Source organism: Neodiprion virginianus, chromosome 2 (assembly GCF_021901495.1).
Source record: "Neodiprion virginianus isolate iyNeoVirg1 chromosome 2, iyNeoVirg1.1, whole genome shotgun sequence".
NCBI lineage: Eukaryota > Metazoa > Arthropoda > Insecta > Hymenoptera > Diprionidae > Neodiprion > Neodiprion virginianus.
The window spans coordinates 37092389-37107459 of record NC_060878.1 but is presented as its reverse complement, the minus strand read 5'-3'; the positions used below and the strand labels follow the sequence as shown (position 1 = coordinate 37107459).

Genomic DNA, 15071 nt, shown 5'->3' with positions numbered 1-15071 from the left:
AGGTATGCGATACCCTGATAAGTTTGGGAAGTGATCAGAAGCGTCTTGAAGCCGAATGAATTCGGCAGTGTTAGCTGTCGTGTACGGATTCAGGTTTGTACGCGTATCTTTGATTTTCGTGAATGCTGCGAGCCAAGTTCGCTTTTGTGTTTATCGGGTGTTCGGCGTGTTGCAAGTGACAAGTTATAACTTCTGCCGGGATTCGGGGTTAAGCAATAAAATATGAACGGTTGTGCCGTGGCGTTGGAATGTTGTTGAATCGAAATGCCGTTAACAATTGACGATCGTTCTAACGATAAAACGGAAAAAGAAGACTGTGACAGTGAAATCCACAACGAGAAATGGACAACGACCGCTTCATGGAACTTGCAGTGAAGGATTGAGGTAAGTTTCAACTCCATTTTGACCAGTTATACAATTTTGCAAAAACAAACAGCAGTATATACGTACGTGAGCTGTTTCACTGTCCCAAACAATACTTGTACATACAAACAATTGATTGGTGTATGACTTAATTAATATTTTATGAATATCGTGGAGGTATTTTTTTTAATTCTAACAAATGCTTGCTATTGTAAGGTAAGAGAGGACGCAAGAAAATCGAAAAACGTAAATAAGTGTTTATTCGCACTTATCTAGTTTTTCGTCTAATTTTTTCCCTCATTCGCCATTTAATTGATATTAAGACGCGTAGTTTTCTTCCACATGCTTTGTGAAAACTTGCACGAGCGTATTAGCGTGCTGGACGATCTCCTTTAGTTCGTTCGGTGACGGCTCAAATTTTGATCCAAAATCTTCTAGTTCTATGCAGTAAACTAATTGTACTCCAGCTTTTTCCATAGACCAATCGTCGCTGCCACCGGATGCCGGGTCTGTGGTATAAGGTTCGATTTATTTTGGTTAAAATTTAAACGTTTTGTAATCAAATTTCGGTTCGTATAGTTTTAAATTTTCTTACATAATAAGTTCGTTGAGGCGCCAACAACGTACTCCGTGTTGAAGAGCCTTTTCACTTCATCGGCTGCTTTCTTCCCTAATAAATGCTTGAAGGAAATTATCATAATGCGTTAAAGCACACTTGATTAGTTAATCGATATGTTTTTTAATGGTTAAATATGTGAGAGAGGTAGTAGTCGATATCGTTTCTTACCAATTCCGGCCAATTGTCTGGTAGATCAGGGGCGTAGCCCCAGGGGTAAAGGATTAGCTGAAAAAGACGTGAACCGAAAAGCGCAACCAAGAAAGGGATATCACACGTTATTTTTTCAATATGAGATGATAACCAATATAATTTTTACCGTCGAAACTATCCTAGTGATTAAATGAACAGGTTTTTACTTTCGAATTTGATCCTAAGTTTTATCTTGTAGACGAAAAAAAATCTGTTTCAACAATTGAAGTTTGATTGAATTTTTCATCGAGGAACCGAGAAACAAGTATTGGCAAGAATACTCACGCCTCCGTAGCTGTGAAACGTGATGTACATGACAGGCCTCACTGAAGTTATTAGATCTCGTAAAGCTCGTGTTTCGGATTCGGAAAATGGTTCGGGTCCCGAGTACAATTGCGAACAAGGGTCACCCTCGGTTCCGGATTCTTGAAATACGTTCGAATTATTGAATCTTTTGTAGAGTTATACACTTGGTTATAAAGTGTAAGATTGTGTGTCGGGATTGCCTTTTTCTCTTGCCTTTCGTTCATTTGGTTTAAAATTTCAAATCCACGGTTACTATTATCTGCGGTATCAATTGCTGTACCGAACTTGATCTGTTTCTCACAATTTTCAATAGAGCAATTATCGTGCGTATAAATCAGAGCTGATCCAACAATGAGCTTGCACTTGACGCGAAGCTCTCTATAATACAATAGCTGAAAAATTTCGGATACTGATAGTCAACAAAGGCGTCAACATTTATGCTCTCCAAAAGTTATTCAATGAAAAGCAATCGGATATTGTTCTAAATGATGATTCGAGTGTTTAATTCCGTATACAATGTAGATGGAGAATGTTTACAGTGGATGAAACATTCGCTCACTAAAAATCCTACCGTTCCAATGAGAATCAAAGTTCCTGTTGCCGTCAACTCCTCGACACTTGGTAAAGGGAGTCTTGGACATTGTCTTTCTCCAGTAGCGGTCTTTCCGTCGGGAATACTCGTAGCCATCAGGATTAAGGAGAGGGATTATGTAAAAGGTCAACTTTTTAATCACTTCGTCGTCGTCGATGAGCTTCTGCAGTATATAGAGAACAGACATCGGTGCGGCCCACTCGCGGCCGTGAATTCCTCCATCTATCAGGATTACCTGTCGTATCATGTATAATAGGCTGTATAAAAAGAGAGACTATTTTTTTTCAAAAATCAAATCGAAAATATTGTCAGGAGTGACGAAAAAAAGATGCATCTTTTTTCTTTTGTCATTTGTAACAATATTTTCGACTTAATTTTTGACAAAAAATTTGGCGATTTTTTTTTATACAGTCTATTCTATAAACGGAACGATATAACAAGGTCTTTGATTTTCTCTGACTACATATAATCAGCTCTGGACCGATAGTTGTTCCCTCATTTACTTACCGGATTATTGTCACAAGTCGATAGTTTGACGGCGATCATTTTCCGCCCTTGATAGGTTTGCCCTATCGTGATGACGTTCGCTGTAGATTTTTTAGCCACGACGCCATTAACCAGTCTCAACATATCATTGTATTTTAGATATCGTTCGAATGAAAAATTTTTCCAATCGGGTCGAAGGAACCTACCTCGGGTACCTTTGTTAGATTTTTCCTTTTGACCGTCGCGATACGTTCCATCTTTCCGCAGATGCTCTGCGACGTTGTTTATGGCGATCTTGAAAGTAAATTCACGTTAATGGTGTCGTCTGCGAAACAGTTTTGCAATATTTTCCGACCCTGTCACATTGGGACGTGTTTTTGAAATTAGACAATTTTGCAATTCCCGCACTAAAGGACAATTCAATAGAGACTAACGGTTGTTTGAATCTGCGATGCAGCCATCCGTTTTTCGAATTCGTGCTGCTGCTCCGGTGCTACCATCAAGTGGCTGGTTTTGCGCCCAGGTTCTTGCCAAAAGTCATATCCTGTTACGCTTTCCAAGCTTTTCAATACCGCAATTTTCTCTGACGTGTTCGGGGACAACTGATACACCATGTAGCTGTAAACGTACTTCTATTTGTCACTTACATCTCGCTGACAATGAGTATCAGGTAGATATAAACTATAGCTGTAGGTGTGAAAGAAGAACGGTTTAAAAGTAAGGTGAGGTTTTATTCCGAACCAACCAGCTTGCCGTAATTAATTCTGAATGCACGGATACATTACATGATCATGTTTTTCCGATGTAGAAAAACGGTTTATTCATTAATAGTATATTAGTTATAATAGTGTAGAATAGTATCGTAGAAAATCGTGAATAACATCTGTTGCGGATTTGAAATTTCTCAATTATAAACGATAATTATTTATCGTTTTAAGAATTATTAAATAAAAGAAGCGGTTCATGTGCAGAACATTTCCTTATATAGGAATATTGGTCAGACCTTCAAGTATGTGAGCATATATTGCGTTACACTTTTACAATACTTTCATATTCGTTGCACATCACCTTACTTTCTGAGTTGTTTATACGATGAAATGGATCATATGCGGAGTAGTGCACGAAGGAAATTTTAAACGTGTTATTTTTATTTGAATGGTGATCTTTCAATGGACTTTGAAAACAAAATGAAATTCTGCCAAACGCAAAAAGCGACATTTTGTCGCATATAAATATGAATTTTCAATCATTTAATTAAACACGCGTTCTGTTTTTTATCCAACCAATTGCACATTATTCCTTCGTGATTTCCTTTCACTTTTATCCCACTTTGAGTCATCGGTAAATCAAAAATTCGGTCCTGAGGCCCTTGTCCCTGATTCATCCTTGGAAATTGGGTAGTTTGGGTCACCCCATTATCAGCGTCACATTAAATCAATTAATTACTTAACCTCCGACTAGAATAAATAATGCAATTCAATTATAGGTAGGAAAATAATTAATCAAAGACTTCATATCTATGTTCGATGGAGCGATAAAAAGAGAGAAAGAAAAAAAGAAACGTAGATAATTGAAGCAATAAACAGCCGCTGATCATCCGTACAGACAACTAATTCGCATTCGTGTAGTCATTTTAGAGTTGCGCCAACGCATTTGAGACCTTTTATTATTTGTGCTGTTTTTTTTTTTTTTTTTTTGGTTCGGTGACTTGTAGCCAAATTCTTTAATGCCAAATTTGGAAAATCCAGTCTTCAAAATTAACTTACCCATTGTAATCGCCGGCATGATTGAAGGCGACAAAGAGATTTAAGCAGACGAATGTCGCGTGGAGTATTTTCTGGAACTTCTCCTGCTGTCGGGGCATCATTGCACACTGACGCAGACGCTGAGTCGACTGCAGCATCACATGACCGCGGAAGAATGTTCAATTTTAATGGGTTTTTCAATTATGAATGCTAATCGTGCGAGAAACGTTGCTAACCGATATCAACCGTTATCGTCATCTATTTACCTTGACCACCTCGCCGATATATAACGATAATCGTCGAGAGGCAACGAATGCGAACAAATGCAATTTGGCATACCTGTAATGAAAAAATTCACCCGCGTTCGCCAGCTGCTTACGCTCCGTATAATTCATTCCCGATTGTTTACTTGATTATTTGTTGCTGCATAGCCGTCGTATTGTTTATTGGTAAGACTTTGGTGCAATTGGACTGGAAGAATTCGGTATGGTTTTAGAGCAGGAATGTTTTTATTTCATCGCATAAGACATTCTGTAGCGCCAGAAGCTAACAATTTATTCTTCTTCGGCACGCGCTCGTATACGAGATAAGATTGATCGTTTATCTTTTACGGGGCCATTGTCATTTTATGAAGAACATTCAGTCTGGAGGTTGACTGTATGTTGATATCTTCAACGTCTTTTGGTAGAGAAGGCAGTTTGACCACGAAGAATCGTATTAGTGCGTTGTGTTATTACTTGGAGCTAACGAATTTGTTCTCGATGTATTCACCGAAGACACGAATAGCTAAGAAGGTCTCTTGACCAACGAGGACGATCTCAGATGCTGGAAGATCAAATCCAAAATTTCCACCACCCGGCAATTCCAGGGTGTAGGCCAGTTCGACACCGGCAACGCCCTTCACCCAGTCGTCACTTCCGCCGGCAGCAGCATCTGGGACATTCAAATATTTACACTATTTAAAATACTGATTATATAAAATACGGTTGTATTGCCCAAAAGTTTTTCTTTCAAGTTTTTGGATGTAGGAGAAAGATTGAATGACAGCTACTTAATAGTTGAGACAACTTTCCAGCCATTCACACATCAATATAGATATTCGATTTTCTTAATGACATTAGCTTGTTAATATGTTGAAATTGTAAACTTTTCCCCGTACACAATACGTTGGTGGAAGTTCCAATGGTGTAGCGGGTTCCACGGAGGGTGGAGAGAGCCTCATCAGCGGCCTCAGCGAGAGTCCTCTGCAAAAGGAGCGCGTTGATTTTGTTACAAAGATTCATTGGACTTTTTCGTGGAAATAGTTCGAACGAATTAAAATCGGGGAAAACTTACCAACTCCTCCTCGTTATCCGGCAGTTCCGAGGTGTATCCCCACGGGTAGAGGAAATACTGTAAGAAAACAAGCAATTAAAGTAATGCTTTGCTCTTGCTGAGCATCTTATGTAACAAGTGGCCTAATAGCTTCGGGTATAGGTGATTCTTACGTTTCCGTAAGAATGGAAGGTCAGGTATAACTTGATAGTGTCGTTGTTGGCCAGGACAAAGTCACGTAGAGCTTGAGTTTCCAATTCGGAGAATGCTTCGGGTCCAGCGTAAGTATCGCTGCACGAAGCGGAGGAAGCACCGGTCACTGAAAACAAGCATATCGATATTTATTAACTAATTGCGCAGTCACACCTTGTCTAAGTATCCCATTTTCATTGGCTGAGGTAATTCTTACACATCCAGTAGTATCCGAAATTACGGTTGGGGTCGGTACCGCGGCAAAGGTTTCCGGTTATGCTGCTGCGTGTTTTTCTCCACAGACGGTACTGGAACCGAGAATATAAAATTTACCATATAGAAAGTGAGCCCGAAATTTCTAACTCCAAACTTACGGTGGTGTGAGTGTATTCGTAACCGTCGGGGTTCAGGACTGGGAATATGTACCAGTCGACGTTTTCGAATAGATCAGAGTTAGTGGCTTCTTCGATCAGCTGGTTGATGATGTAAGTTACCGTAGCAGGTGCAGCCCATTCACGCGCATGAATACCACCGTCGATCAAAATTGCAGGCTTGCCGGTACCACCCGATGATATTTTCAAACCGTAGATGCTCAGTCCTTCGAAAGAGGTACCGATTTCAACAAGACTGGCCACATCACTGTAGCTCTCCGCGATCTCTGCCAAATAGTCAGCTATCTGCAGGAACATTAATGTTGGTTACGATTCTGCTGATCATGGTTCGAATCCAGAGCGCACTTCATACGGTACATTATTGACGTGCAGATATAAGATGGAAGGATTTTCAGTGCATTAGAATAGGTTCGCTAGTTTTGACAACGACGGTAGTAACTCGATAGTGGTGGACTTATTTAAGTTAGAGATGTTGGATGTTTTAAACGGTATTTTCAATGTAATGCTGCAAAACAAATTAAGAGATATAAAGAAGTTCAGGTCGACTTTCATTAGATATTTGTTTAGGTTGAATTCAGTATGTAGAAAACGGCCATTAGTGGAACACGTTAAGATCCTTTCTTTAAGCCACGTTAAACCCAGTATCAGTTGCTCTTATAAACTTTAAAATCTTACGTCGCCATAACGTTGGTAAGCCTCGAACGAAATACGGCCGTCTAAACGAGCAGTGGATGCAGTGCTTTGACGAGTCGCTTCTTCGTCGACGGCGGCCTGAACGTTTTCAGTCATAACCATGTTGTCGATTTCATTCTCATCTAAGATGGTTTCGAAGGCCTCGACGTTGTCGGCGGTTACCAATAAATGGATCTCGTCTCCAAGAGCGTGACCAGCCTTCAGGATGTCATATCCTTCGTGACCATCGTAAGCAAGGAGTGCTGATAGTTTTTCGTCCGTATCTGCGATCAAACGGTAGACTTTGGCTCTGTAAGGAAAATTTTAATAGATTGGACGAAGTGTTTATACCCTTATTTTTGAGGTGAACTTATTACTGGTTTGTAAGTTTATAAGAACAAAGAATCTGCGTACCCTTCCAGCGAGGGAACCTGTTCTTCCACAGGGACAGCCACGGCCGCGCCAACAGCGAGGAGTAGAAACAGCAATTGCATCTTGCTGGTGTCTGACTCTGGATGAATTTTCACACATTGTTATATACTCGGCGATATCGTTTTTCGATCTTTACGAATGGCCGCTTATCTGAACTAAACAGTATCGTTGAGAGATTAGCATCTGGAGCAAAACAGAAGTCGATATCAGGGTAGCTCTGAATAATCTTCATCGCAAACATTCGGGTTACAAGTCACTTCCGCTGTTGTTCTTTAACACTTGGCAACTATGAAATACGTCGTAATGCGCAATTACAATACATCGTTGTACGTCCAAAAATTTTCGCAGAATAGTTAGTTCAACTGAAGTATGTAATTGGCAGTAAACGTGAGCTTAGCTCACCGGATTCTCTTTGATTTTAAATGCTTCGGATTCATTATGTTGTGGTAAAATCATGTGTGTATCTTTTGACGAGAGTGTTGCACCACAGAAGGGACATATTACAGTTGCAATACAATGACCTGTAATATAGGTTATCGTTCCGATAAGGTAATTACAAAATTCATATCGCTGCCTTTGAAGCAACGTTGAAGCAACGTTGCAAGAGACATAAGAAGTCCACATTCGATCGCTATCAGCTGCAACGCTCCTGGGTTTTCATAACTCTGCAGCAGTGAAAACGTATGTATGAAATGGGTCAAGTGGTATTACTTTGAAGAAATGACGCTTCTTTAACGGGGAGCCACCCTGCAAACGTACATGTCAGAAATAATAGCCGCCATTCTAACCGATGTTTCAGGTTTAAGGGAAAATGAACTTTCGAAAATCTGAAACGCCAAATTATTTAGATTGGTATACTGAATATACACACCGAATTTTAACCGCTCTCTTCTGCAGGCTTATTTTTTGATCAGTCTTGTCCTTCACAAATAATAATGGGAATAATGTTAGTACCTGCAGCGTCGTGATGGATATTGAATAGTCAACGTCTTATGTGACACCATAATTTATGATGAGCTTCCTGCACTTTCGCGTCATTGGTTAAAGAATATTGGACGAGGCTTTGAAGTTGTAATAATTTTAATGCATTCCTTAAAATTTACATAACTTCGTTTGTAATTATGAGCTATTTAGGAGTAAGAACAGGAAGGTGCATGCTTCATAACATATCATGAGGAAATATTGATCGTTAATTGGTTGTGAAGTTATTTTAATTTCATTCCTACATTCATCCCATTCGAGGTCATATTTTCATAAAAACATCATTAACATTTCGTACAGAGTTATGCGGTAATGCGTTTCTTTTTAAATATTCACTTCGAGGAACCAAATTTGCTTTCGATGTATTCGCCGAAAACACGAATGGCCAAGAAAGTTTCTTGGCCTACGGGAAGAATTTCAGATACGGGAGGGTCAAAACCCCAAATTCCGCCACCCGGCAATTCCAAAGTGTAGGACAGTTCGACGCCACCGACACCCTTCACCCAGTCATCGCTTCCACCGGCTGCTTCGTCTAAAATTGTTGATAAAACAACGCTGATTATCCATTAGAGATACCGAGTTATCGGCGAGGCGATTCGATCGTTACCGGTTTTCATTGTGATTGCACTAATTAAATGATTCCTGTAAATCTCGGAGGTTCAATTATTTCTTAAGATGTAAAGATAAAATTTGCCCGATCGATGGTGTGTGATTTGTTCCAGAGTCGTACAAATATACGCCGCATTTTCACAGCTCGTCCTTGATTGATAAAAGTCCGACAAGTACGCTAAACGTATTCAGTACGTACATAGAACGTTGGTCGAGGTTCCGATGGTATATCGCGTTCCGCGCAAAGTGGAAAGTGCGTCGTCCGCAGCTTCGGCCAGAGTTCTCTGCGAAAGGAAAGCGTCGTGTTTGTGAGAAAGGCTGATCGGATTTTGTCGTAGGAATAGATGACGCGAATACAAACTAGAAACGCACCAACTCCTCCTCGTTGTCGGGCAATTCCGAGGTGTATCCCCACGGGTAGAGGAAATACTGTAAGAAAGAAGGGAAGTGAGGCTTTGTCTTTGCACTGCATTGACACGGTACTTTGGCTTCAGAGACGAGCAATGATTTCTTACATTTCCGTACGAATGCACGGCCAGGTATAATTTGAGGGTCTCGTTGTTGGCCAGGACAAAGTCTCGCAGAGCCTGTGTTTCCACCTCTGAGAAGGGTTCGGGCCCGGCGAAGACTTCGCTGCACGGAAGGTCGGAAGCGCCGTTCACTGCAATTTAAACAGTTGCATACAGATAATGCGATTGCCACGATCGGAGCAAGATTCTCGTTTCACCGAATGAAAATCCTTACGCATCCAGTAGTATCCGAAGTTACGGTTAGGGTCGACACCGACGCAGCTACTTCCGTCATTTATGCTGCGGGTCTTTCTCCACAGACGGTACTGCAATCAATGATAATTCAAGCAAGAATTCGTCGCACAGAGAGCAAGTAAGAGTGGTGCGTGCGAAAACTTACGCTGGTGTGGGTGAATTCGTAACCGTCAGGGTTCAGGACCGGGAATATGTACCAGTCGACGTTGGCGTAGAGATCGGCGTTGTCGCTATTTTCTACCAATTGGTTGATAATGTAAAGAGCCGTCGGAGGGGTGATCCATTCGCGGGCGTGTAGGGCGGAATCGATTAGAATTGCGGGCTTGCCTGTACCGCCGGAGGATATTTTCAAACCGTAAATGGAGCGGCCTTCGTAAGAGGTACCGATATTCACCAGACTGGCAATACCGCTGTAGTTGGTTGCAAGCCCTTCCAAGTACTCGACGATCTGCAAAGAAAGCGAAACATTTAATTACAGTCGTACTGCATCGCGAAGTCGTTGCGTTGACCCCGCGTTCGTTTCCGTTGTCAGCAGCGCAGATTGTTCGGAGTTGTTGAGCATTTTTCAAAAACAACTGGCTCCTTGATTAGAAATTTTTCCTTTTGCACATATTATTCTATAACTGAGGAATCTTACGGCGTCGTAACGCGGATAAGCTTCGAACGAAATTCGGCCGTTCAGACGAGTGATGGACGCGGCTGCGTTCTGACGTGTTGTCTTCTCTTCGTCGATAACTGCCTGGGCGTTTTCAGTTACGATCACGTAGTCGATTTCATATTCCGTCAATTCGGACTCGAAGCCTTCGGTGAAGTCGGCGGTCACCAGCACTCTGATCTCGTCCCCAAGATTGTGACCACGTCTCAAAAAGTCATATCCTTCCTTACCATTGTGAGCGAGGACTGCTGATAGTTTCTCATCTGAGTCTGGTATCAGTCGGTAGACCTTAGCTCTGGTTCGAAAGAAGATCAGGGGGCGATAAAACGATGATTGTTATATTTCAGTAGTATATTCGTACAATGATTCTTTCGTGAGAAAAATTGGACTTTCCAAAGTTGGAGACGTATACATGTGGTTGAAGGGAAGAGGAGGAAGTGAGAAAGAAAAAATAGAGAGAAACACTCGGCTACGTACCCTTCGAGCGAGGGAAGGTCTTCCGCGTTGGAGAAACCGAAAGCTGAGCCAGCTACCAGGAGTACGAGGAGCAACCGCATCTTGCTCAAGTGTTACACTGGACGCATTATCGGTGTAACTGTTATATAGTCGCGATCGATGAATTATCGTTTTTGATCTACGTGCCACTTGATAAATCGCAGCATTTCATGTTATCCAATTTAAGCCCAATAGCATAATTATAGACAGATTGATATCGAAGAAAAATTATACGTCCGCCTTGATCAGTTTCGAGGGCGAAGCGGGATCTCGACTATTTGTGATTACTGAATTATTTGATTGATCAGAGATTAAAGTACAAGTATGTGAGATATAAATGCGGTATAATTATTAATATATATTTATTAAATCATACAGTTTTTCCTGTCGTTCCTTAATGTCGACTTGATATTCACATAAGTGCCAGAAATCGCAGTTTATATTTACAAGAAACTCAGTTAAACCTTTATCTCGTCTCGCGAAAATTAATCATCGCACGTTATGACTTTCATTTGTCTGTGCCAAAGATCGCGCACGTCTTATTCGTTAGCACGGTTAAAATTTTATTCTCAACGGTCAGGATTCGGAAAAAGAATTAAGACACCTGCGCGTCTTTGAGCGTATTTTTTCGCTTACGTTTCGATATCATACCCAGTCCCGTAACTTTTGGTCGTTTACAACTGATGTGGCATTGTCTTTACACAGCCACTGTAATTATTCGGTACGTAGTTACCGGAAATCAATCGTCTCCAATGCCTCCGGGTAGAATTGAATGACATGACGATCATTTCGTTGAACCATATTTCGTCGCAATGTATTCACCGAACACTCGAAGACCAAGGAAAGATTCCTGACCCACAGGGATGATCTCGGAGGCGGGAATATCAAAGCCAAATAATCCTCCACCTTGTAATTCAACGGTGTAGGACAGTTCGACACCACCGCCGGCCTTCACCCAGTCACTACTGCCACCGGCAGCATAATCTACAATTATCGTTGAGTAACAGATGTTTGGTACAAAAATGGGATAGATACCCAATAATTTATATCTATTCAACGAGTTGATCGTATGTATTATTATTGGGCATACTCATCCAAAAAATGTCATGCATTGAAACACCATTTTCGGATTAAGAAATTTCAGTTTCGCTATGGAAGATCAACTTTCACGAAAATAATTAGCCTCTTCGCGCATTGACGACTCGTAGATCATATTAATATCGGTTCATTAATACGTACACAAAGCAGTGGCGATTGAGCCAATGATGTAACGTGTTCCGCGTACGGTAGCTTGGGCATCGTCGGCGGCTTGGGCTAGATCACGCTGAGAAAAGCAGAACCGAAGTTAAAAATGGTAGGTAGAGTTTGGTAATAATTGATAGATTGAAATTAAAGATTTTACCAGTTCTTGGTCATTGTCGGGAAGATCTGTGGTATATCCCCAAGGATAAAGGAAATACTGGGGAAAAAAATAAACCAAAGATCTAAATCACCTTCGAGACGTATTCGTGTGTGAAATAATTTTTAGATTTCAATGCCTCGTGATTTTTTCAAACTGAGTTTCAACTCCTGTACGAGTACTCACATTGCCATAGGAATGATAGGATAGGTACAGCTTGATCGTGTCAGCATTGGCCAAAACGAAGTCGCGAAGAACTTGCGTTTCCACTTCAGAGAAGGCTTCTGGTCCAGCGTACGTATCGGCGCACGGATTTTGGGATGCACCAATTTCTGCAACATAATCATTTGACATAGTCAGTCATGGTGCAAACATAGCGAGCTTCTCGAACGTGCGGTGTATTCGATTCTATTTATGATTACCAAACAGCCAGGATCTTACCCATCCAGTAATGACCGAAATTTCTGTTACCGTCGACGCCGCGGCAGCTACTGCCTGGGTTAACTTTGCGTGTTTTTCTCCAAAGGCGATACTGAAATCACGGTAATCGAAATCAGGCTGGAGTACCTCAGAAAAATCCATATTTTACTACACTTTGAGAATCCACTTACATTGGTGTGAGTGTATTCGTAACCATCGGGGTTCAGCACGGGGATGAAGTACCAGTCGATACTCTGGAACAAGTCAGTGTTGTTGGCGTTCTCTATGAACTCGTTGATAAAGTATGCAACACTGGAAACTGTGATCCATTCGCGAGAGTGAAGAGCGCCTTCGACAAGTACAGCCGGCTTGTTCGTACCTCCAGAGGAAATTTTCAAACCGTAGATTATCCGGCCCTCTTCCGAGAGGCCAAGATTTAGGAGAGTCGCGATGTTACTGCGATCAGAGGCTGCTTGCCTCAAGAAGTCAACGACCTGAAAAGAACAAAGTTTTGACGTCAGGAATGAACTATCCCTCGAATCTGACTTCATAACGGACGATGAGACTTAGGATTGATCTTACGGCGTCGTAACGCGGGTAGGCCGTGAAGGAGAGACGACCATTCGAGCGAATCGCCGAGGCGTTACGCTGACGTGCTGCCTCCTCGTCGACGGCTCGTTGAACGTTGTCAGTTGCGACTGAGTAGCGGATGTTATTCTCCAGCAAAAAGCTTTCGAAAGCGTCGACGTTGTCGGCGGTGACAAAAATGTGAACCTCGTCGCCCAGAGCTTGACCGTATTTGAGGATTTCGTATCCTTGTTTCTCACGGTAAGGGATGATCGCCGAAAGTTTATCCTCTGATTCTATCGTGGCGTGGTACACTTTGGCGCTGTAGAACAGATTTTTGGTTGGATACAGTAAATTAGCAATTTCCGAAAAAACTGTGCTACATACCCTTCGAGGGAGGGCAGGTATTCCTGAGCTGGATTGGCTAGGGCCAGGCCCGCGAAGAGCAGTACGAGTAGCAAACGCATATTGTCATCGAACTACTGTAGGTGAATTCGCAATTGTTTATATACACCACCGTAGACGCACTAACGATTATCAACCTCCACGTGTGATGATTTGTTATGTTATCTGTCACATCTAATCTCGCGGGGGGCTTAAAGCATCAGTCTGACTATTGTTGCGTCGTCACGAACTATCTGACGTATCAACCGGCTAATCACCCGCGTTCCATCATTCAGCAGACCCAAGGTATGAGCCCATTAACTTCTGAAGTTTCACAACTTTCAAGATTAATTACTACAACAAAAATATTCACCCTATTTGCCAATTGACTTTGATATTGTACTCTGGTGTACAGATGCAGCAGCCATTAGTTAATTAGTATTCAATCCAAATCATCCCTTGGTTACTAATGTCACTCTGTTTCAAGCAATTTACGCTGCATCTATTCGGTGCTGTCTCACTTATCGCTAAGGCACTCCGACGATGTCTCGGTCTGTTTATAAATTTATCCCACGTTCTCAGCGTGAAATCATTTGTTTATTGAGATTATTGAATTTACCGGAATAGTTTCCTCTCGTATACGACACTCGATGTCATCCATATTCAATACTTTGGATTACAGATACACGTACGTACTGTACATTATATATAATATACCGATTGACTTGTACTGAACGAACGGACAATGATTTAGCTTCATCCATCGCTAACCATAAAAAACTACCAAATTTCAAGTGCTGCTCGAGTATTTAGATTTGCCGTATTTTTGCCGACAACTCTTTGGCATGTTATGTAGAATCCTATCTGCAAACGACTCGTCAAGAGTTTGAAATTAGTAGCCGCTGTCGTAGCTTGACACAATTCGCGAACGATTCCTCATACCATTTTCAACCAATTGAAATCAGTCCTTCGGGGAGAGTTTTTCATCTTATCGCACTGTGAAGTTCCATGGTTCATTGATTTTTTCTTTTGTGATTTATTGAATTTTGTCAAAGAAACTTATTGCGAAACCACGTCGTAATTATTCAACGTACACTGACGATGAGAGGAAAATATGATAAAAATAGTCTTTAACTCTTTATTTAGATAATAGTCCATATGAGCCGTCACAAATGTCATGAGTTCGTTCCAAGATATTTGTCACCAGCAGCTGACCTTTCTTATTAATTCAAATACGTATAATAACGCGTACTTTTGAATACTAGGCCGATTGGTAAGCTTTTTTGAAATCACCTGGTGTTAGAGGTGTCTCAAAAGTTAGACTGTACTTACCCTATCAACGCAGGTTAAAGGAAAAACTGCGATAGAAATTAGACAAGCAACTCTTCACTTTCAGCGTGTACCCATATTTTTATAGAGAAAACCTACATACTTGTATTTATCAACAGAAATTGCAGCTAGAAAAGCTGAGCTTGCGTTATCGGTATCTTACTTT

General features: G+C 41.3%; 3 protein-coding genes across 3 annotated transcripts; all 3 read right to left on the bottom strand.

Moving 5' to 3' along the window:
* Positions 1-322: 322 nt before the first annotated feature.
* Positions 323-7409, bottom strand: LOC124297817 (uncharacterized). The gene is made up of 17 exons (XM_046749136.1): positions 7285-7409; positions 6874-7180; positions 6181-6483; positions 6024-6114; positions 5788-5933; positions 5636-5692; positions 5460-5544; positions 5037-5233; positions 4710-4771; positions 4322-4477; positions 2990-3173; positions 2577-2849; positions 2049-2304; positions 1457-1596; positions 1151-1207; positions 959-1043; positions 323-872 (listed from the first exon to the last, which is right to left on the bottom strand). The coding sequence occupies exons 1-17, from the start codon at positions 7362-7364 to the stop codon at positions 682-684; spliced, it is 2670 nt and encodes an 889-aa protein (XP_046605092.1). The 5' UTR covers positions 7365-7409; the 3' UTR covers positions 323-681.
* A 1086-nt stretch (positions 7410-8495) lies between these two features.
* Positions 8496-10920, bottom strand: LOC124297991 (carboxypeptidase B). Its single transcript, XM_046749490.1, has 8 exons — positions 10789-10920; positions 10294-10606; positions 9802-10104; positions 9637-9727; positions 9408-9553; positions 9265-9321; positions 9092-9176; positions 8496-8815 (listed from the first exon to the last, which is right to left on the bottom strand). Exons 1-8 carry the CDS (start codon positions 10866-10868, stop codon positions 8616-8618), a joined length of 1275 nt encoding a protein of 424 aa, XP_046605446.1. The 5' UTR covers positions 10869-10920; the 3' UTR covers positions 8496-8615.
* Positions 10921-11151: 231 nt separating this feature from the next.
* On the bottom strand, positions 11152-13683 carry LOC124297816 (carboxypeptidase B-like). The gene is made up of 8 exons (XM_046749135.1): positions 13580-13683; positions 13208-13514; positions 12817-13119; positions 12647-12737; positions 12392-12537; positions 12209-12265; positions 12046-12130; positions 11152-11790 (listed from the first exon to the last, which is right to left on the bottom strand). Exons 1-8 carry the CDS (start codon positions 13657-13659, stop codon positions 11591-11593), a joined length of 1269 nt encoding a protein of 422 aa, XP_046605091.1. The 5' UTR covers positions 13660-13683; the 3' UTR covers positions 11152-11590.
* Positions 13684-15071: the final 1388 nt, after the last annotated feature.

Excerpts from the sequence above, each read along its gene's own strand:
- LOC124297817 (XM_046749136.1), bottom strand. The coding sequence starts at position 7,364 with ATGCAATTGCTGTTTCTACTCCTCGCTGTTGGCGCGGCCGTGGCTGTC. Across the intron at positions 6,115-6,180 it reads ACGAATACACTCACACCACC|TACCGTCTGTGGAGAAAAAC; the intron begins GTAAGTTTGGAG and ends TCTCGGTTCCAG. Across the intron at positions 5,234-5,459 it reads AACTTCCACCAACGTATTGT|ATGCTGCTGCCGGCGGAAGT; the intron begins GTACGGGGAAAA and ends TGAATGTCCCAG.
- LOC124297991 (XM_046749490.1), bottom strand. The coding sequence starts at position 10,868 with ATGCGGTTGCTCCTCGTACTCCTGGTAGCTGGCTCAGCTTTCGGTTTC. Across the intron at positions 9,322-9,407 it reads CCGTGCATTCGTACGGAAAT|TATTTCCTCTACCCGTGGGG; the intron begins GTAAGAAATCAT and ends TCTTTCTTACAG. Across the intron at positions 9,177-9,264 it reads CCGACAACGAGGAGGAGTTG|AGAACTCTGGCCGAAGCTGC; the intron begins GTGCGTTTCTAG and ends TTCCTTTCGCAG.
- LOC124297816 (XM_046749135.1), bottom strand. The coding sequence starts at position 13,659 with ATGCGTTTGCTACTCGTACTGCTCTTCGCGGGCCTGGCCCTAGCCAAT. Across the intron at positions 13,120-13,207 it reads CCTACCCGCGTTACGACGCC|GTCGTTGACTTCTTGAGGCA; the intron begins GTAAGATCAATC and ends TGTTCTTTTCAG. Across the intron at positions 12,266-12,391 it reads CCTATCATTCCTATGGCAAT|TATTTCCTTTATCCTTGGGG; the intron begins GTGAGTACTCGT and ends TTTTTTCCCCAG.